Source organism: Manis javanica, chromosome X (genome assembly GCF_040802235.1).
Source record: "Manis javanica isolate MJ-LG chromosome X, MJ_LKY, whole genome shotgun sequence".
Taxonomy (NCBI): Eukaryota; Metazoa; Chordata; class Mammalia; order Pholidota; family Manidae; genus Manis; species Manis javanica.
In genome coordinates this window covers 122,700,360-122,723,240 of record NC_133174.1, presented here as the reverse complement: position 1 = coordinate 122,723,240, position 22,881 = coordinate 122,700,360, and the positions used below count along the sequence as shown (strand labels likewise).

Below are 22,881 nucleotides of genomic sequence, written 5' to 3'. Positions count from 1 at the left end.
ACTTTATTGAAATATTCATTTTATTGTGGTAGCCTGGAACCAAACTCACAATATCTCCAAGGTATGCCTGTATTTACAATTTATTAATTTATAATTTATAAAACAAAAGTACCAAAAGTGGTAATAGAATTGAAATAGCTCTTAACTCTTAAGGTTATTGCAAGAATTAAAGAAATTATGGGTGTAAATCACTTTACACAATGCCTGGCATATACAATGAATTCGATAAATCACTATTATACCATTAAATCATCCAACTTGCCACTACATCAAATATGATATCTGAACTAGTCTGAGAGTTTCAAATGAATTGTAATAATCTGAGAAGCATGTGTTTAGCTTGCTAATGTTCAGACTTGATCATAATCACCATTTATTAAACACCTACCATAGGCCAGGCATTTAGGTACTTTGTCTTAATCTTCACAACACCTAAATGAGGTGGATGATACCTTTCCCTTTACACATGAGGAAAGAGGCTCCGAGAAGGTTAAGTAATTTGCCCCAGGTCATACAAGCGGCACAGCCAATATTTAAACATGGGCCTGGATGCCAAATCGTCTACTTCTGCTCAGCGCAGTACCGCCTGACCTTCATAAAATCACCTTCCATGACTTGCTTACAGCCTTAAGGGAAAAGGTCAACCCCTCAGCTTACCACACAAGGCTTTTTTGCTCTGGCTTTTGCCCCTAAGAACCCCTCTGGCCTTTTTCCCTGCAGCCCAATCACCTTCCCCAAAACCCTCCACCAATGTCCTTCCTGAGTCACCCAGAGAACCCTGGCCATATCTCTATCATGGCACTTGCCACACTGTAATGTAAATATTGACTTAATTGTCTATGTCCCTCAAAATGAACTCCTTAGGGCACTGTGTCTTATCTGTCCTTCTATCCCCACTATCTAGCAAAGTGCTTCGCAGAGTACAAATTCAGTGTGTGTTGAATGAATGAGTGAGGGCGTACATTAATGAACACTGAGCAGGATAGTCCAAATATAAAGTCCTACCACTGTTTAGAACGGCGGTGCTTGAAGTGTAGTCCCTGGACCAGCAGCTGCAGCACCTGGGAATTTAGAAATGCAAATTTTTGGCCCCACCCCAGAATCAGAATCCCTGGGGGCAGGGTTTGGCCTTCTGGAGTTTAACACCTCCAGGTGATTCAGATGAATGTAAATTAAGAGTATGATTACACAACAGATTAAAATTGCCAAAAATATGCAGATATAAGCAAAAAAAAGAATTGGGTTATTATTAATATTAATGTATTAAATATATTTGGTACTTAATAGGCTACATAATGCTTTCCTAACTACTATATTTGAAATTAAACATGAAATGAAGAGGGAAATGATTAAAGAGTTGAGATCTGTTTTAAGTATACCACCATTTAGCAGGCCTCTGAGGTCTAAGGAACTCAGTTTCTGAGATGCCACTTCTGCAAAATTAGAGTTTGGGGTCTCTATAGGAGTGCTTTGCCTGGCCCTGCTGGGATAGTGGCCTCTGTGGTAAACAGCCCTTCACATGAAATCCCATTGGTTGTATGAAGGATTCCAGGTGGGCAAGATTGGATGTGATTAAATACTAACTGGGGTTGTAGGAAAGCTAAAGCTATGAGGAAGAAGGTGTACACAATCTATGAGGGGACGTGAGTATTTTTATGAGACAGGTTTCTGTAAGCAAAAGAAGCAGCTTGCAAATTATATGATCACATTCTTAGTTTAAGAAATATTTTTTCATTCTCAGATTTAAAAAACTGAAAGGCACTAAAATTTATTGTTTTGGTTTCTTTGTGTAGTGGGATTACCTCTTTGAAAAAATTTTTTGCAAAGAACATTTTTTATAATGAGAAAAAGATAATGAAGATATAAAATTGGTTCTTAAGTTTTGTTTTCCTATGTGTACCTGGGGAGACTGACCTGCAGAACCAATAGCTGGTATAGCTGAAGGCAGTATTTGAAAGGGATGACTGCAATTTTAGGGACTAGAAAGATGTGAAAAGAACTCAGGACAATCTGATATCAAGGGGTCTCCTAACAAACTGAAATAAGAAAAGGAGATGCCCTGCTGAAGGTTTCTGTAGCAAAGACCAAGGGTGCTACTCACTTGGTTTTCCAAGAATTCAAAGCCAACTTCAAGCCAAAGAGAAGGGAAACACCTGGGATACGGATAGAACAGGGCTTGATTTTTTTTTCCCAGGACCTGGAAGGTGAAAGGGTTCACATGGAGGGTGGAAGTCAGGCAAAGTTATCCGGAACAGTGGAACAGTTAATGCTCCAGGGAGTGCAGCTGAAGGAGGTATAAACTGGAACGGAGGGATAAAGAAGTGAACAACTGGTGCCTGAGGCAAACTGTTTACACTTTAAACTTGTGCCAAGGTAAATACATAAAACGAGGTCATGAGCCTGTAACTTACATATTCTGCATATAGTTTCTTCCCACTACGGTAAAAATCGGCTGTGTTCTTGCAAATGATTACCCAAGTAATAGTTGCTTTGGAGTAGAGGCTGATACAGAATTAAAGCAGAAGTTCTGATTCTCAAGGGCATACGCTCTGGGCAAGTTACCCTTCCCTGGTTTTGAGCCTTGGGAGTGGAAAACTATTATTTGAGCAGTTTACATTTATTAAGCAGTTAGTGTTTGGAAGGCTAAGTGCTTTGAATGGATTGTCTCATTTATTCTTCAAAGGAGCCCTATGAGCTAGATACTGCTATTCTGTCCAACTTTATAAATGAGGAAATGGAGAACTAGGTGGCAAAGGGCAATGTTAGGACTGTCTGACGCTGAAGTCCAAATTTCTTCTCTAATGCTACCCTGTATTTGTCATAAAAATACCCTAAAGCGAGTAATAGTAGCTATAAAATCCCAAAATTAGTAATACTTAGGATGAGATTATAAAGAAACAAATATAGTTATAGTGTGTTGGTAGGAATGTGAATTGGTGTGAAGAAGAACGATTTGGCAATATTTACCAGAAGAATTTTAAATGCGATTACCCTTTATTTCAATTACTGAGCTATTGGAAATTCCCTCTTAAGAGTGGTTGCCAGAATATATGTGGAATATGTTCTGTGTAAAGAACTAGAAGCAACCAGTGTCCAATAGGGAACTGCTTAACTAAATCATGGTTTAGGCATTAAAAAAACATGAAATAGATCTCTCTGTTCTGAAATGAAATCATCAAGATACAGTAAGTGAAAAGAAGCAAGGCACAGAATGGTATGTATAGTAAGATTACTTTTGTAGTAATTTAAAAAATATATATACAAGATGGATTGATGGATCTACTAACATATCACTTTTTTTCCCCTGAAAGGAAACACAAGAAGCTTTTAACAATAAACACGTTTAGAAATAGTAACTGAATTATTTTTGTACCATTTGGAGGTATTTGGTCGTCTTAAGTTTTGTTTTCCTATGTTTACTATTTTTTTAATAGCACTTTATTAATCTTTTAAATAAAAACCAAATAGCTAGCATTATTGAAGGTTCATAATGGGCAAGATGCTGTGCTAAACATTTTGCATATAATACTTCATTAAATTCTCACATTAAATAATTAGCTCCCTTTTACAGATGAAGCATTAGAGGCTCAGACAGATGAAATCACTTGTTTGAAGTTCCACAGCTAGGAGGTGGGGGAGCTGCAGTTTAAATGCTTGTCTGCCTCAGTTCAGAGCGCTTAACACTCAACTGCTAGGCTATGCCCTTCTAATTGGTCTTTCTACTCTCATCGCCTAATAAAAGTAAATTGGTGAACAACTGGACTCTAATGAGATAATGTACGTGAAAATACTTCTCTAAGTATAGAGATGTTTGGGGAGAAAATGGGCAGTGGGAGGGTGTTTGTTTAAATTGGGCTGACCTCTTCACTGACCCCTAGACAGGGCGTTGTTTTTTGAGGAAGTGATGATCAACAACTTTCTTTTTTTTCCCCTTTAAAAATATTATAAAATATATTTATTCCCCTTTCTCCCCAAAATACCTGATCACTGTTTACAAATTGAAATGTTATGGAGATATGAAAGTCCTTCCATAATACTCCTCACCAATAATGAATGTTTCATATTTTAATGGCTATATAACTATGTATCACACACATTCCCACATACTTTACATAAATGGAAGCAACTACATATTTGTTAAAAGTATCTTGCTTTTTTTCAGCCTTACACTATCTTGACCATCTTTTTGTATCAACATTTACAAATATACTTTTCTCTATTTAATAGCTGCATAGATCCCATTTTGTGAAGATACATACACACATTATTTCTTTTAAATCGTCCATTGAGGGGCACTTAAGTTACTTCCAACTGTTTGCTTTCCTAAATTCTGCTCTAATGAATCCCCTTTCCAAGAAAGTTTAGAAGGGTCTTAAGACTGAGTGTGACATTTGTCAACTCTGTAGTTGCGAGTGACCAACTGGACTCAATACTGAGGGGAGGTGTATGTTCCATTATGTGGAGAAACAAAAAACTCTCCAAAACACTTTGGCCAGCACATTCAGAGATATTAGAGTTGCCAACAGGTGGGATGACCTGAAAAAGAAGATCTCCCTGTTTTGACAGTTTCATAATAGAATAGAAACTTGCTATGATTCCTCAACACTGATTGCTGGATCAGAAGAAGAATTTCCAGACTCACTCACAAGCAGGCCTGGGGGGTTCCACCAGACAGTCTGGAGACAGCTAGACAGGGAGATGGGCAACAGAGCTCCAAATCAGGCAACAGCACGTGTGGAAAGAGCAGTGACCTATGGGGAGACTCATAGGTCATAACTCATAGAACCTCTTCCAGTAGAGGGCAGCGCTTCAAATATCAGGCGGGACTCAGGCCAGCTGGAGCCAGAGCTGGGGACTTCGCGGGACAGATTGCACCCGTCCTAGGCCGAGAAGCAATTGAACTAAACTGTTCTTTGGATACTGTAAGTGTCACTGGGGAGTACTCAGGGAGAGACACAGTAGGACTTCACACTTTTGTGATTTGTCTGCTTTCTAATGCCTAGCAATTAAAATCTCTTTTTATACAGTCTGGCCATTAGGGCTTGCAAGTAAGGGAATTTGGAGACAATTTAACTTGACTGGCCACTGAGTCTCTCAGGTTTTTGGATGCATGCTTCAATCAAAAAGGGAGTGACATGCCTAAAATATAAACTAGCCTTCTGGCCTTGGGGCCCTGTGGATCTGACACAAAGTTTACAAATAGAAAGTTGGCCGAGTGAGGTATGTAAGAAGTAACAATTTTATCTAAAAATAGAAGCTTACTGTTTAATGCCAGTCGTTTGCTTTTGAATTTCAAGGAGTATGAAGGATGGCTGTAAAAACAAACTTCAACGTGGAAGAGCCACCCTTGCAAACTCCTGTGCATGCAGATAATGAAAAATTAGAAAAGTTAGTCTGCAGGCCTAAACAATTTCCAATCAACTATTCTCTGAATATTGGTTACCTTTCCTGCTGTGCGGTAGTTGGAATGAAAAAGGGGCAAAGCTGAGTTAGAGTACCATGAAGTCTGTTTCTAATCTTGTTGTTTTTGAGCCTGGTGAGACGAAAGAAATGAGTAAGGCATTTGCTGGTGGAGTCAAGGCAGATTTGCCAGATACGTAAAACAACATCACAACGACATCAGAGCAATAGTGAAGTCTTAAGGGTAGTCTGCACGTGTTTCCAAAGAAATATCAAGGGCAAGAAATATCAGCAAAGAGAATGAACTTTCTTAGGTGTTCTATTTTCCCTGCCACTTCTAGTCCAGGGAGATACAGCGTTCTCCCGGTGGTTAGGCTCTTACTGGCTGCAGTGCACCGGCCGACGAGGAGATCAGACCTCAGGCCCGGCTGGGGGCCGCCGTGCCGCGGAGGGACTTCAACGGGTTTGGGGGTGGGACTGTCAGCAGCAGCAGCAGCCGCGGGGGAGCGGACGGGCGGGGAAAGGATGGACGCTGGAGGTTCTCCGAGAGGCCGTTTGCCAAGGCCGTAGCCCCGGCCCGAAACCGTCCCCGGCCGTGTCGCTCAGCAGGGCGCGGCCCCAGCGCCACCCGGCTCGCCTCGAAGAGGTGGGACTTTCCCCACCGGAAGTGATCCCGTCCCGTCTCAGGGAACTGGGGCACCTCAGCCAGTGTGTCAGGGAAACCCTTCCGGGTGTGCGCTGGGGGGGGTGGGGGGTGGGTGAGAAATAAAAGAGGTGAGTTCGCCTGGAGTGGCCTCCGCCGCAGCTGGACGGCCCCCGCCCCTCTCCCCTGTGCGATCAGCGGCGCTGGGGCGGCGGAGAGACCGAGGAGCCGGGCGCTGGCCATGGCCTTGGCGTGACAGATCCTCCCGGGCGGCCGGGCGGGTGCGGACGGCAGGGTAAGCGGCGGCGCTGGCCGAAGCCCGGGCCGGGTGGGAGCTGAGGCAGGCGGCAGCGGGGCTGCTCGCTCGGGGCGGGCGGGTGACGTGCGCCCCTCTCCTCCGTCGCAGGCCGGACGACGCCCGCAGAAGCCGCGGCCCAGAGACCCGCCCGGAGGCAGTGACTGGAGCGGAGCCCCACAGGCCGGGCCGGCTCAGCGGCGCGAGCAGGAAGCGGGGTCTCTGGGCCCCTTTGTGTGCAGGGGGGGGGAGGAGTGCCAGGCAGCCCCGGGCTGCGGGCTCCTCCGACGCGCGCAGGGGCCCCGATTCCGCGGCCCCAACCCCGGCCCTCCGGGGGGCGCGTCGCATCTCCCCGCCCTCGCCGGGCTTCTCCGGGCTCGCTCTCCTCCCCACGCCCCTTGCCGGGGCTTCGGTTCCTATAGGAAGGGCATTACCATCCCTTCCCCACCCACTCGACACTTCGCTCTTTCCCCTCCCCCTCCTTTAACTTCCTCTTCTTCCCCCGTCTGGCCCTCTGCTTCTCCGCACTCTCCTCTCCAGTTCGCCGATTTCCGCCCACCTTCCGCCTCCCCGAGCGCGCTGCAGCGAGCGGGGCGTTATTTTCCCTCCCTCTGGTAGGAGTTGGTGAAGGTGAGACTCATGAGGGAATACAAGGTAGTGGTGTTAGGGAGCGGAGGGGTTGGCAAATCTGCCCTTACTGTGCAGTTTGTCACTGGGACTTTCATTGAGAAATATGACCCCACCATTGAAGATTTCTACCGCAAAGAGATCGAAGTGGACTCTTCCCCCTCCGTGCTGGAAATTTTGGACACCGCAGGAACTGAGCAGTTTGCCTCCATGAGAGATCTCTACATCAAAAACGGCCAAGGTTTCATCCTGGTTTATAGTCTGGTTAATCAACAGTCTTTTCAGGTAACCAAACCAAATCTTGTAATTTGTTCGAAGGGGGTGTGGTAATCCTCCGTTTACTTCTGGTTGGCTTGAACCGTGCGTTAATGACTATGTTTTGCTTTTGAAAGTTAGACATGGCACATTTTTGAGGTTACTCCTGGCACCGAAAAGTATCGGATTGTTTCTGTAGAGAGTACTGAAGTAACCGTCAACACATTTTTTAAAGTTATTTTTAAATCAAAGAAAAGTGACGAAGAAACAGGTTAGTGTATGTTTAGCCTGGAATAGAACTCTCTGAAGTTGCTTGTTCATTTCAACAAGTATATATCCTCGACAAAACGACATTTAGCAGCTAATCTCAGGTAAGTAGAGCCCTGGGGAAGGAAAATTATGTGGAGCCCGATTATCTCTTGCATAGATAACTCCTCTATTTCTGCCTTGTCCCTCTCCTCTGTTCTCACCCAAGTTTCTCAACCAGATTCACTCATCTTAGTGCTGCAAGATGAAGAAGTGAACCTGCCTTCTAGGCATTTTCTTACTTGAGGCGTATGAAAGATTACTAGTTGAAAAGACTAGTACCTAGAATTAATAACAAACAAAAATCTAGAATGACTCTCCTGCAATTGATCTAAGTTGTTTCTGATAACACTGACTAAATTTTTAGAAAATATGTGGATCTGGGAACACTGAACAAGTGCAGATTTCTAACCCCACTGGGTGGTCAAACTAGAGGTGGTCTTCAGAAAAATCTGTCCTGTCCTTAACTGGGAGACAGACTGAAGGTTTAATATTATTTTGAGAAGCAGTAAGTGTTGCTATTTATTCCTTGAAAATAAATAACCTCATATTGACCCGTTATATTGACCTCCATTGATTTAGGAAATGGATATTTTTTCTGCATTTAAAGATATGCACTCAATGTTGTGTACTTAAGAGACATTAAGTGCTTTAGCCAATACAACGTGCTAATTTCACCTTTCTTAGTATTTAAAGTACTATAGCGAACTTTTCTGTAACCAGATATAGCAACTTCAGGATTTGTTTTCTTTTAATGATGGTAAATTCTGGGTAATCAAAGTTATTGTGACCAAATTAAAGTTCATTTTATGTAGGCTTAAATTCCAAAACAATAGAATCATAAAAGCATTTTTCCCCAGAAAGTACTAAAGTACTAACGGTGCTATTTGACATTTTCTTCCAAAGGATCCTCAGATTTGTTATTCTATTAGCTGACTCTCTTGAAACTGGAAGTCTTTTGAAGTATTTTTCATACGATTTTCATTATATCTACTTCTGTGATAGTCATAAATAGGGAGTGAAGAACTGCCATTATTTCAAGAGAGACTTAAACTCTTAAGCCCAAATGCCATTAAGTTTGGATTCTTACCTGACTTGTATTTCTGTAAGGACACAGGGAAAAACAAACCTAACCTAGAAAACTGAATGATCAAACAAAATTGCTGAAAATATCAAATAACTGTTTTTGTAAATGTCCACAGTCCTGTTTTTCCTTCATCCTGTGTGTGAATGTCCTGTTTATTGTAACTATTCAAATTAAACATGTTTTATATTTAAGTCAAACCTTTTAAGCTATGAAAGATTAAAAATTGTAATGTTAGTATTTAATCTATAATACTGTCTTACGCCAGTAGCCCCTCTGAAAGTTGATGCTACCAGAGAATTGCTAAGGCTCTTATCTTTTGTAATTAATAGTAATTACTTAGAAAAAAATAATACACTTGGGAGAAAATTCAAGTTGTAAAACCGAATGTAGGCAAAGAACGTATGACTGCTTCCCTCCCAGACTCTCCAGTGCATTGTCTCTTCCAGGAACTGCACACTGTTACAATAGTTTCTAGTGTATTTTAAGGTGTTTGATTTTACCAGGATAAAGGTGTACCATTAAATTTAAAATGGAAACATTTAAGTGTATGAATCTGTTTTTAACTTTGGTCTTCTAGGCAGGACAGTGTTTTTGTTCCCCGCTAAAACGCGTCCTTTCAGGCACTCTTGCTAATGGCTAGGAATGCATAGATCCTGCAGTGCCCTGCTAGGATAACAGGTGCTTCAGGGAGTGATGACAAGCCAGCAGGTTTAAGGAGATGGCCAGACATCCTTCTGTACAAATGGACTCATCATATTTAGGAATTTGCCTTTTAAATCAGTATAGACTGAAGGAAATGAGTGATTCAATGAATCTTAAGGTTAGTGTGCAAACTACATTTTATATTCTTGACAGAAACCCAGCAGGTAGGGTCTGTGTAAATTATCTAGTTCCTCCTTCAATGGAAAAAATGACAATTTTCTACTTGGGTGTGTGGTTTTATTTTTGATTCAGCTTTGTATACTCACTAAGAGATGACTTCTTGTGCTATTGTAATACTTCTGTTATGATTATGCCAACAGCATAATTTTTTTCTCTTTGTGATTGTTTGAATAGGATATCAAGCCAATGAGAGATCAGATTGTCAGAGTGAAGAGATATGAAAAAGTCCCACTAATCCTAGTAGGAAATAAAGTGGATCTGGAACCAGAAAGAGAGGTTATGTCTTCAGAAGGCAGAGCTCTGGCTCAAGAATGGGGCTGTCCTTTCATGGAGACGTCAGCAAAAAGTAAATCAATGGTGGATGAACTTTTTGCTGAGATCGTCAGGCAAATGAACTATTCATCCCTGCCGGAGAAGCAAGACCAGTGTTGTACAACTTGCGTTGTCCAGTAAAAAAGAACCTCAATCATGGCCATACCGAGCAGGTTAGTTGTTAATGGAACCTTATGAGCCAGTGTTGTGTTTTTGATCAAGTGTATCAAAAAGCTGGTTAATATTAACACACAGTGTGCTGCCTTAAATTTCTTTGTTCTTAAAATAACACTTCCCTTAGCACGAAATAGCATTCAAAGCAGAAAAAAAAATACAGTTAAGCTAAAAGAATGGCAGGCAGTACGAAACTGCCTGCAATGCTGTCACCCAGATTTATTTTTTGAAGTGACTTAATGTTCTTCTCTTTCTCTCCGATGACACATTCCTTTGGGGTGGGGCGAGTTAAAGGATAATATACTATTTCCCTGTTTTGGTGATTTAGCTTCCAAAATGCACAGAAGAGCATCCAATAATAATCTCAAAAGATGATTAGTGTTTTCTACATTTTCCTATCCTGGGCCAGAGAGCTGCTATAATTAAAATCATCAGTTTACTAATCACCCAAGTGCTTGATTTAACAGGATGATTATTTAATCAAGTTCATCTGTACTTTGCACTTAACGGACTTAAGTGACCTCTGATAAAAACAAATTATAGTGCCACGGCATACCTTAACTTCATTATGAATACATGGTCCAGATGAGAATCTGGTAAAATCATCTGTGATGTGTTAGAAGGAGCAAACCCAAGCCCAGCAAACATTTTTATTCAGTTTAATAATAATAAATAATGGAGTTTAATAAGGACAATAACAAAACCTTCAAACCTTTCATTGAATGAAGTGATAACTTCGTAACAGTGTTTTTCAGGGAATGAGTTTTTGATAAAATTAAGGTTATATAAAACTTGCTGAGCATTTTTAATGAAATTATTTTATTCATATCATGATCTTTTCATCTAGATTGTAATTGGGCAGATAGGCAGTAATACTTAGATAGTAAGATAAAACAGCCAATATCCTGGATGACTGAGAAACCACAGCAAATGGCAGGCTAGCCTGACAATATCAGGAATAGAATTGATTGTTTTGAGCTAAGACTGACCTCAAGTCTAGGAGGCAGTGTTGCAAATGGCAACAGGCATTTCAGATCGCAGTGATGATTCCTAATCAAAGGTTTGGCTTTATATGTGCTCCCTGGAGTGTAGACTAACGTCCCTAATTTATCTTTTCTGACAAGATTTCATGTCAGGTAGTGTCATCTTTGAAAATGAAGGATGACAACAGTGCTTTATTCAAAATGCTTTTACTCATCAGTTTTTTAGCATACTAGAATATGATGAAAAGACAGTTATTTTGTTATACCTTGCTATATCTGTTACCTTAAAACCTCGTTCTTCAGACTATAGTCCAGCATATGTTTTCTCGCACTTGAAGTATAGTTTTTTGAGACAGGTACCGGGGAACGTTAGATGATTGAGTCCCATGCTCTTGCTTGTGTAATCTCTCCTCTTATAAGCCAGCCTCAAGTTTGAACAAGTTCTGTATGGTGATTGTGTCTTTACCATTATGCTCTATTTCTCTGATACTTTTAACTGGGCAAATGACATAAATATGTATGTTTTCATTTCATCATCTTTATAAAAAGTTAACCAGCTCCCCCAAAATACTTCCAATTTTCTTTTCATCGTTAATGTAGGCAGCTATAGGAAGTAAACTGAATAAAATTGGTTTCATACATGTAGGGAGAACTGATTGTCTCAGTCATATTGGCAAATGGATAATTTCTAAAGCTGTTTTTAAATCTTAGAATTCTGAGTTACTTCTAATATTTCATTTTATGACTTCCATGATCTAAATTATTTTTAATCCATTTTGTTACTTATAGAAATGAATAGATTATTTTATACCTCAAGACAATGTTTATGTTTTTTTTAATGTACTAAAAATCAGAAAACATTAATACCAATAATTGCTCATTTTTTATTATGGGTCAAGTTGCCTGTGTAGTTTGGTTTTCATTTTTGTAAGCAGAATACACAATTGAAGGTGTGAGCCTTGGGAAAAAATCTCATCAGCTGAATTTCTGAAAGTATAAAGGGAATTCCCTGTCCAAGATCATTTACAACAAAGCACACTATATATTTTTTTCCTGACATCGAATAAGATTAAATGGATGTATATGGGAATCTGTAAACTGAGACCTGTAAAGTTTGTGGTTGTCCTTGCTTACTATTTATCTAAAATAATAGGTGACAGATTCTGAATTTTGTAGCTTGAGTCCTGAGCTCTGAAGTCTTTTGGCCTCATATCTAGACTGAAGATCAAATTTTGATAAAGTAAAGGTGATTTGAAAAAATGTGTGTCCTTAACATTTAGAAGAGGACCTTGTCCAAGTTAGAAATAATAAGGCTCAAGTAAGTCAGAAGGACTGTGATTATTGTAAATTGGTTGCTCGTAATTGAAAGGGAAAATTTATTGTGCTCTAAGAATTGCTTCTGATAATTCCTCACATTTATTTCTTACCAGCGTTCAGTTTGGGTCACCAGTCTCTTGCCCAACACCTGTTTATCTGCATGGCTCCCAAGATTGTTTCCCCATCTCTCATCCTCCCACTGGCAGTAATCTCAGGGTACGTTTGGAGACAAGGCCAGGTTTTTTATGTGCTGCTTTCATGGCTGGTTTCCTTACTGACCCGAGGAGCCTGCCATCAAGCGCTGTCAAGGGTTTCTTTACTCTGCAGCAGCAGTGTAATAGAAACCCAGGTCAGTGTTGCAGCCCTGTTTTGCTTTTATTAAGTACATCTCAGCTCCTCTCTCTGTATTGGTGTAAATAATTGACAGTCGGCTGTTTGGATATACCAAATTGTTGAGAATAATGGGTGTTTTATTAATCTCATAATAACATAAAAGACGTAAAGCACAGTGCTGTGGGGGTTCAGGGAAAGGAGAGACCACATCCAGTTGGAGCAGGTTTCTCAACATTCTCAGCTCTTTGCTTTAGGGGGCTGTCCTGTCTATTGAAGGATATTTAGCAGCGTCCCTAGCCTCTACCTACTATAGTGCTCCCAGTAGTGTACCCCACACCTCCCCGGTTATGAAAAAAAAAGAGTATCTCCAGACATAGCCCAGTATCTCCTGGGGGACAAAATGACCTCTGGCCAAGAACCACTGATGTAGAGGAATTGGGGAACAGTAGCATTGAAGTTAGGCCTTGAAAAATGGATATGATTTGAGGGGCAGAGGAAGTGGAGAGGTAATTTCCAAACAGGGAATGCCAAAAAGGAGAAAAATAATGCCCTAAAATATTGTTGAGTCCCTGAAAAGGTGGGAATTACAGTAAAGTTATCCCTTGAATGTGATAGCTTGATAAATACCTTTTGGCAAATAGAATTTTAAAAAGTCATTTCTCAAGGATTCCTATATCTTCGTCCAGTATTGATGAAAGTTATATATAAAAAAAGAAAACAGGAATAAAAGGGGTATACTTCACTATGATTTGAAGGCCTCCTGCAAGATGTTACTCTATTTTTCTCCATGTATGATGGAACGGGTTCTCCCTGCAAGAGTAAATGGTGCTTAGGACCAAACACCAGGAATCAAACTGAAAGAACAAAGATCATTATTTATGTCCCCCTCAGTTCATTATATATATGTCAGCCCAAAGAAAAAAGGGAGATTTCTGATTCAAGACTAGCATATCATTTCATGTGGCAGCAGAATGCCCGGGATGTTAACAAAGGCTCCCGAAAGGCTGAGCCATCTATGAATGTCATTTTAGTCTAACTGGCCTATTTCTAAACATACTGGAATCAATTAGCATATTCAGGGTTTTAAAAAAATACATAGAATCAGAATTGTTTCTAATCATTTTTCCATCTTTTAGTTAGATATGATATGCTGGGGATTTAGCAAGTGTGAAGGGAATATCATGAAAATTAAATCACAGTGTGTACTTCAAAATGCTGGCATTTTCATATCTAAGTTAAATGTTAATCATCAGTAAAGCACGGGTGGAATTCAGTTGCAGAAGTTACAGTTTGATAGATACCTGTTTTTTTTTTTCCTTGCCCTAATTTGCATTCTACTTTGAGTGGGGAAAATAGCTAATTTCAAATGTTTATTTGTCATCTAATCCACATGGTGAGCCAAAATGGAGCCTGTGGCATTGTGGCCCTGAATGGAGTGGGGAGCATGCTTTGAGGGTTGTGTGTATGAGAAAGACCTGCAGTGAACCTGGAGCAGAAGGGAGAGAACAGAGTTACCTTGTCTTTTCTGCCACCTCCCCCTCTAAGACCTTCACTGACCCCCAGAAGGTTAATAGTTTGGGACTGTTCAGAGTGGATGGGTGCCTTGTTAGACCTGCTCTGGTTGTGAAGGTGCCTGGTGATTAGAATGACTGTATATCTGTTTCCTCTTTAATTGCTTCCTTTTAACCTCAAGATTAGGCTTTTATTGCAGAATGAAATGCACATGAACCATCCAGTTTTACTCCATTATCTCTCTGGCTTAGAGTGAACCATGAGTAGAATTTTTAAAAATTGCATCCTGGAGTTGGAGAATTGCCACCAAGGAAATATTCTAGCCATACTACAGGGGAGATTCTCCTCGTGGAATTAGTTCTCAGTGGAATTCTAAAATCCAGAAGATAATACCGCTAAGAAAAGCTTGAGTCCTGTCAGCTGTTGGAAAAACTTACCCTATCTAAAACATACATCCAGATTCCTTTGATTAGCTACAGTCTTAGGAATATTGGATTCAGAAAAAGCAATGTAGAGTTACAGGGAGCAGTACCCTACCTGTCTAATTCAAAGCTGGCAGCTGGGATCAGATTATTGGGTTCACACTGCTGCTTGTTATCAGGGGACCTGGTCATACTGCCTGAGGTCTCAGAATTAAACATCATATTAATTTAAATTTAGAGACTTTAGGCCTAGGACATAAGAAAAATAACTTATCCCTTCTTCTCTACCCTGGGTCCACCAGAAACTTTTAGGGTGCATGTTCTTAAATCATGGTTCCATTTCGAGTCAGTGATTCAGTACCATAGGTTCAGGTTTTGCTCTGTTTAATGAATAACAGGTGATCACTTTTAATGACCTAGTCCTCCAATTCCACCCCTCAATAGGCTTCATGAGTATTATGCAAAGTACGATACAAAGACAAACAGTTAACAAAAACATAACCTCTATCAACAGAATTCTAGCTAATATAACTAATATTTAATTTGTATATGGAAATGCCAACTGAAAAGAATGAAAGGAAATCCATTTTTTAAGAAATTAATTTGGTTAAAATCCCCAGAATATTATGTCTAAAAATGGGAAAAAATTAAATTATTATTGCACATTTATATTTGCTAAAAAGAATGCTAGTAAACACCATTGCATTTAGAAAGGGTAAGTCCAGCTAAGCTAACGGGACATTGATAAACTGTTAAGCTTTTCAGGAGCCTTTGTTAATATCCCAGGCATTCTGTAGCCACGTGAAAGGATGTGCTAGTCTTGAATCAAGAATCTCCCTTTTTTTTCATGCTGACATAATAATGGTCTTTGTTCTTTCAGTTCTGTATTTGGTACTTTCATGTACCAATTTACCCCACTTGGAAGACCCTATTTCATAATTCCCCAAGCAAAAAGTTTGGACAGTTGTTGGGGATTTTCATTTTGGTACTCTTCCATAACAAAATATAATTAGAAAAAAAACTGGAAAAGTGGAACCAGTTAAGCAAGAGTTTGATCAGAAGCTTCCAAAATTGGGATTTGTTGAGTGTCTTAGTGGAAACTTGAGAGTGAGGACAAGGATCACTTGTGTTCTGTATCACAAACAGCAAGTTGTATTTTTGCAATTTGTCTGGATGTGATGTACCAGGAGTTAAAAACGATATGAGTTTGACCAGCTGCCTTTAAAGCATCTGGAATTATTATTTAGCTGAATGATAGTTGTTAGTACTAAGAAAATTTTGTTGTCACAGTGCGGAGCAGTAACATTTACATTTCACATTCCGTGAAGTTCTAATCTGAGAGAGACCATCCTTTTTGCTTAAAGCATACTTTTGCTTCAGGATTTATTACTGCAAAGAATTAAATTTATTACTTTCCTGAAAAGTAGTTGGTATTAATATTTGGCTTAATGATATGCCTCATACTAATATTGTTGGATCTGACCTGGGATTAATCTATGTCTCTTGATTTTACTGGAGTATTGTCATCCTGCGGAATGTGGATGGATCATGTTAGAATTCAGGTTTTTAGAGGGTGAGAAATAATGCTTATATCACCTTTTACTTAATGTAGATTATGGTTAATAAGCTGGTTTATATTCCTAATGCTCATTTTGGCAAGAAATAAATAATTACTATTCTTCAGTTTGATTTCAGACAATTCCTGATCTATGAAATCATTAAATATTACCACTCTTCACTAGTTACAAGAAGTGTAGCTATTCAAATAATATTTGAAATCCCAAACTTTATAACTTATTTTGAAAATACTTATTAATTGAAATTAATTGAGGAAAGCCTTGTCTGAATCAAAAGTTTTCACCACAAATTGCATATATAATGAAATTTTCTTGTGTTCACATAGATAGAAAAATTCAAATTAGGCTAAAAAACAAAGATCTTTAGTCTGGATATCAAAGATATACTCCTGGTCTTCTAGAAATTTATGACATAGTTGAGAAATGAAAAAAACCTGACATTTGCATACTTTATAAGGTACTTCCACATATTACCTTACAGGATATTTACAACCCTGTGAGGAAAGAATTCTTACCTTTTTTTAATGATAAGGAAACTGCACTTTGCCCAAGCTTAAATAACCTGTGTCCTAATTAACAATTTGCTTTAATGCAAAAAATACTTAATTTTGACTAGAAAAAAATGTTTCTGTAACAATTTCTAAAGAAGCAGACTTTTGTTCTATTTTTCCTAATGTGTTTAGGTGGCAAATTTCAATAACGGGTAGGGAGATGTTCTTTAAAAGTAATCGTTTTTTATGATCTAGCTGCTACTAAAGAGTTCCTTCAGGTTCTTTGAACACTAATAGAAGTGTAGCTGTCAAATGAAATTAAAATTATGCATGTATAAACATTGGTAGAGCCCTTAGATGATCTTAAATTGGTTTTACCTGACATTCTTTCATTGTTATATTTTTTGTTTCTGGCTTTATTTAACAATTTTTATTTTTTATACTAAAAAACAAATGTAATTCTACTCCCTTTAGAAGCTCTGGTGATCCAGCAAAGTTCAAGTCTGAATGATAGATTTTTTCCTCCCTGATATTCATGAGACGGGCAGAAGTCTATCAACTGTAAAAGCAGAGGCTTGAGAATTCCCAATCATAAGAGAAGTTCCTGTGGTTGGGGGGATGTCCCCAAAGGGCAGACTAGAGTGGGAAATGTGACATACTGTTGTCACTTAGCGTCCAACACAAGTCAGGGCACCTAGTAAGTGCTCAATACCTAGACCCTGATTGGATTACATTTTCTTATTTTAAAGTCTTCAAAACAGCTAAATTTTGAAAAAGTTTTGCATACCGTCAGCTCATAAGAGATAAATTCAAAGTTCAAGTAACATTTGTCACTTTTATACTGTACCATCTTTTAAACCAGTAAGAGCATTTTTAGTATTTTATAAAGTGTAATGTAAGTATAAAGTATAACCATATTCTAAAAAATAAACCAGAGAAGTCACACACAGTATTAATTATATTCAGTGCATCATTACAGTGTTTCTAATTTGCTTGATGTTTTTGGACCACATAAAATTACTTTTTAACTTACACTGATGGGGAACGCAGTGAAATTCCACCTTAAGTTAGTCTGGTACCACTTCCATGTGCATCTAGGTTTGTTGTCAGTGTTCTCAATTTAAGCTATAATCTACATTTCTACGTTTTGATGACATTTTTATCTCAATTGCAGATAAAACTCAGAGGAAATTTGCACAGATGCTGCTTTGGAGAACTTTACAACCTGGGTTGCAGAACTGAGCCTTGGTAAACCTGTCTCTATTACAGCATGTTGCCATACATCTTATTAAGTGCATAAGGTCTTTGGCCTTCAAGATCCATCGACCTTAAACAGGAATGCTTAGCACGTTTACCATATGTTTAAAATCTGTTCTTTATCAGTCAGTCTTTTGTAGCTTTCTAAGTTCTTTTTGACGGCTAATATGCAAGAATTAGTTTTTAATATTTTGATTGCTTTCTTTAATCAGTTTCTCAACTTGTATTTATTAAATACTCAAACTCAGTATTACCTACTCAATGCCTTTTAAGAGAAAGTTATAATGGAGAAAAAAATTGAGCCTTAAACAAATGGTTACTTCTGTATATTACCTCGCACCAGTGCTTCATTCTATTTGTAAAATCTTTCTTCTTTAAATGGTTGGTTAATAGTTTCAGACTTCGTTTACGTGTGGCAGTGTTGTAAAAAGAAACTAAAGATCACAATTTACCTTTATGGTTGGAATATCCCTTTTCTTCAAGTGCAGTTTGTGATGTGTTTTTGTAATTAACTGCTCTGAAAGTTAAAATTGATATTTGAAATTGACTGTAGAGCATTTAGCGCAGGAGTTGAACATTTGATTCCATTAGGTTTTCACATGTGTTAATCTCATTTACAGCATAGAATTGCAGCAGTAACATTTTCCTTTCTGTGAAGTTCTAAATTTAGTTATGACCTACTTAGCAATGCCTTTGAAAAGGGATATTGTATCCATGGTAAATTAATTGTATACCTAAACAGAGATAGCTCAGCTTTGCCTGGCAGGCTTGTAATTGACATCTAGTAGACTTCTGCACATGTAAAATTGAATTCAATAAAATCATATATACTTTCTAGTTCTTAATATTTGTCTTTCTGAGTAATAGTTTAAAGCAATATTTGTTAAAGTTTTCTTGCACTATCAAATTGCTTTTTAGTTATTTCTCAAGAAGCATGTTCGTAGTAGAGACAAAAATCTGTGTTAACAGGAGAGAGGATAGCGCCGAGTCTCTGGGCTTTTTTTTTTCCAAATGTGCTTCTAATAGCCATTGCCTTCCGTGTTGTTTACCTAATCAGCACATTTTGTCTGAATACTTGAACATTTTAACAGTAACACAGGTATAAAAACAGAAAGGAAACTTATAAAGAGTAATCTTCTGGTTCAGTTTTAACAACATGACAACTAGCGCTTTTTCTAGCAGTGACTTTAAAATTTTGTAAGTTTGACAGTATTTTGTTAGGTTTGTATTTGGTTTTAGTTGTGTGCTTTTAATTTGCAGAAGTTAGTAACTGCAGCTCACCTACTGCACCAAAGTTCTCAATTTTAGGAGCCCAGCTTTAGTCATTTGAACATGCTTCTAAATAAAACAAAACAACCAAAACTATACTTTTGATCTATAATAATAGCTCAATAACTTTGTCAAGGAAAGCTCTAATATATGCAGTGATGGTTTATGGAAGGGTGTGGCAATTTTAAATTTATATTGTGTGTGATGTTCAAATAAAGTGATATCTACATTCATGTGATTTATTGGTCAGCATGACCATTAATTATTGTGTAGAAATTGATTAAACTTTGATTTCCTTTTTTTAAATCGTGTTGTAATTTGATTCCTGATCAGATTCCCTCAAAGTGAACTCTTGATCTTAGATTGTTGAATTTCATGGTGAGATTTTAAGGGTGGAAGCAATTGAAATAGTGTTCCTTATTTATAAACCTCTTGAAATAAGTACCTAATTTAAGTTTTCACTTTAATACCAAACAAAACCAGACAGTTCAAACTAAGTTAAGTGAACGTGGTTCATTTATTAGCTGTGTAAAATTCTTAAGGGAATCAAATCATGATGATTTCAACTTTCTGCACATGAATTTTTTTTTAATACATCATTTCTTTCCCAGGGATAGTTTTTTTTCTCATTGACCTCAGCAGCAAATTTAACTTGAATTCACTTAGGATCATAGGAATCAGGGGAAAAGTGATTTAAAGGTGGTTTCTCCAGCACATTTTAAGAAAAGGGACCAAAAGTTATTTTAGCTTCCTCCATAGATTGCATGTCAAGTTGCTTATTAGGATAATAAATTAATATTAAATGCAATATATATCTTGTTTTTACTATGGCATCTGTTTAGGAGTTGTTCAAATCACTGCAGTAGGGCTCTGTAAAAATCAAATCAAATCATGTAACTGTTATGGATCTAATGTACTGTAACTTTATCAATGAAAGGTAAAAATCTCAAGTAACAAGTACAAACATTGAACAATAACCTATAAAGATTTGTAAAAGTAAAGTTTTTCCAATAGACTTCATTCTTGTCATTTTGTAAGATGACCCTGCAATCCACCTGTTTGTAACTTTTTTAATAAAATAGACATCTGTATTACCAAAGTTGGTTTCTTGAATTATTTGGTGTATTACTGTTTGTTCTAGGTTTGATACCTTGTAAATCTTCCTCATAACTGAAAATTACTACTTTTTATCAAAATGATAACGTATATTGTAGTACATGTTTAAACAAGTTAAGCATTCAGTTGTGTCCTTAGTCACCATACTGGCGTGTGTAGGGAATTGAATAACTTTTAAATAAATCACAAATTATAAATAATGTATAAAAAAGAATAATGTATATGACTTGTCCCTTATGCAGAAAGTGGCCCAACTACAAATCTGTTGGCTAAGAATTGCCGATGTATAGGCAATTTCAGACCATATTAAGCAATATTAATTAAATTTTGCAACACCAAATGAATTAAGAAATTCAACAGTCAAGTCATCACTTTGTTTTATTCAAGGAAAGGTTCTGCCAGTCACTTTACTGCCTAACTCAATGCATTTTAAATTGTTGAACTCAATAGATTTTTTTAACCTCACTTATTTAAGCCCATAATCCTGTCTTTGGAGTTGGACAGTTCTTTGTCCAAATGTACATGGGCTGGGTTTCTTTACATTTTTTGTAAAAATGGGCAGGTTTATATACCTATGCCATAACATATAGACAACATCTTATTATCTGTCTTTAGTTAGGCTGTATACGTCTCATATATGCTGTCTTAGATGCCATCCTTGGAGTTCCAAAAACCCCTTTCTACAATAAAGGCACTCATGATTTCAGGCCCTCCCCTTTTTTGTCCACCAAAGAATAGTTTCCCTTCATACAGCAAGATGAGTAACAGAGAGAGGATGAGGAGCATAGGGTAAGAGCTGAGAAGTACTAGCCTGATGAGCCAAGTCAGTGTCAGCTATCAATAGGTATTCTGTCAGTGCCAGATCACCTTCATCTCTTCCTTTCTCTGCCCTCTTCATGTTTTTCTTACCAGGAGAAGGTTCATCTAGTCTTCCCACTCCAGGATATAGCGGCTTTGGGTCAAATCCAGGCCTGTAAGACTTCTCATTCAGATTTAAAGCAGAGACGGTTTTTCAGATAGGCTCCTGCTTTCACATATATCTATTTCATTTGAACCTTAACTGCTCTCTGGTCTTGTGGACTTTATTGTCCCCATTTTTTGTTACTGATGAAACCAAGATTCAGAAAAGTTGGTGAGTTTGATCACAAATCAAGGTCAAACAATTAAAATGTTGAGAAAGATTCTTCTGGACAAATTTTAAAATTAAAAGTTCATTGAGTACAATCAAATGGGTGCTATCAAAGCTATAAAACTCATGGAAACGAGATAAAAGGCACAGTAAGAAATAACTTCTAAGTCAGTGTGGCAGTCCATATGGACCAAAATACTATAGGCCCCATTTAAAGGTAATGTGTTTGTTTTACTGCTAAGAGTTTATGTAAGACATAAGCTATTTTCATTATAGCTATTTTTCTTTGGGGAAGGCAATGTCTTAAATCAGGATTTGGCAGCCTTTGGCTGCCAGGCAGAATCGAGCCTCGTTAGCAGTGCCAGAAGAACTGTAGTTAAGATTTAGCAGCTATATCCTGAATACATCGCAGAGCTCAGCTGCACCCTTTTTCTACATCGACTTACAGTTGGAATGGAGGATCACCAAGGGCAGCTGATCCCAGACACATCCTTTGTCAGCAAACCACTTCTGTGCTTAGAGGCATTACTCTGCATGACCCAGGCGGCCCACAACCAAACTTAGTGGTCCTGCCACTCTATTATAATTCATGAATTTTCTCCCATAGAGTGGGAGCTCCTTGAAGGGGCTTTGCTTAAATCACCTCTTCATCCTCAGTGCTTATTTCTACCGCATTAGAGGTGCTCCATAAGCATTTTATGAAATTACAGTCACAGAATCACCATGGCAGATGGGTGTTCACACACTGCAAGATCCTTACCCTGCCATTTCACTGGTCTTTTGCAGTTAGGCAGCATAAGAAATGCATTTCTCCCCCAACTTTCTTTGTCCTCTGCAACACTAAATTATCTATTTTTCTTGTTTGTTTTGCTTTCTGTTTTATTTATAATAGAAGTACTTGTTCCTAAGTTCACTTCAAGAGAGGTAGGAGTGGGGCTGGAAAGTATACCATTGAGAGATGGTCCATTTGGGCATACTGTAAATATGGGCTGAAGATGCTCGAGTCTAAGATTAACTCCTCAAAACTTTAAGGAGAAGAATACAAATAAAGTATATTTGCTGCCTATGCCTGGATTTCCTCTCCGGTAGATTCTGGAGCTGACCCAGAGTTGTTCAGCCTTGTTCTTAGGCAAGTCAGAGAAATACTCATATTGGGACCCAAAAACCTCACAAGTATTTCCCCTTTAATGAGACAATAATGCCTGTTATCCCTGCAAAACCTCAGGTGATTCCCCACAGACACTCCTGCAGTCATGCCCTCAGCCCTTCCTTTAATCTTTGTCCCCATTTCCTCAATGTACTTAAGACCTAATTTGTACCCCCACATAACTAAACTCCTACCCTGCCCCCTCCCTTTTTTCTGTATGAATCTTCAGATAGTTTTATGAGTTATCAAATTACAGGAAGTAAGATTTTTTTACATTGGCTCCCCCAACCCCAAGACTCAGACCCCACACCCATTGACACCAATAGTTGGAGGCATTTTCAGGTTGG

General features: G+C 38.5%; 1 protein-coding gene across 3 annotated transcripts; it reads left to right on the top strand.

Moving 5' to 3' along the window:
- The first annotated feature begins 4,807 nt into the window (after positions 1 to 4,807).
- On the top strand, positions 4,808 to 18,718 carry RAP2C (RAP2C, member of RAS oncogene family). 3 transcript variants are annotated; one of them, XM_037016929.2, is made up of 5 exons: positions 6,121 to 6,338; positions 6,450 to 6,968; positions 7,090 to 7,250; positions 9,670 to 9,980; positions 17,791 to 18,718. In XM_037016929.2, exons 3-4 carry the CDS (start codon positions 7,176 to 7,178, stop codon positions 9,946 to 9,948), a joined length of 354 nt encoding a protein of 117 aa, XP_036872824.1. In that variant the 5' UTR covers positions 6,121 to 6,338; positions 6,450 to 6,968; positions 7,090 to 7,175; the 3' UTR covers positions 9,949 to 9,980; positions 17,791 to 18,718. The 3 variants fall into 3 exon arrangements, with proteins under 3 accessions (XP_036872823.1, XP_036872822.1, XP_036872824.1); XM_037016928.2 differs by lacking the exon at positions 6,121 to 6,338 and adding an exon at positions 4,808 to 4,922 and having other exon boundaries at positions 6,450 to 7,250; XM_037016927.2 differs by having other exon boundaries at positions 6,117 to 6,338; positions 6,450 to 7,250.
- Positions 18,719 to 22,881: the final 4,163 nt, after the last annotated feature.

Excerpts from the sequence above, each read along its gene's own strand:
- RAP2C (XM_037016928.2), top strand. The coding sequence starts at position 6,978 with ATGAGGGAATACAAGGTAGTGGTGTTAGGGAGCGGAGGGGTTGGCAAA. Across the intron at positions 7,251-9,669 it reads TTAATCAACAGTCTTTTCAG|GATATCAAGCCAATGAGAGA; the intron begins GTAACCAAACCA and ends TTGTTTGAATAG.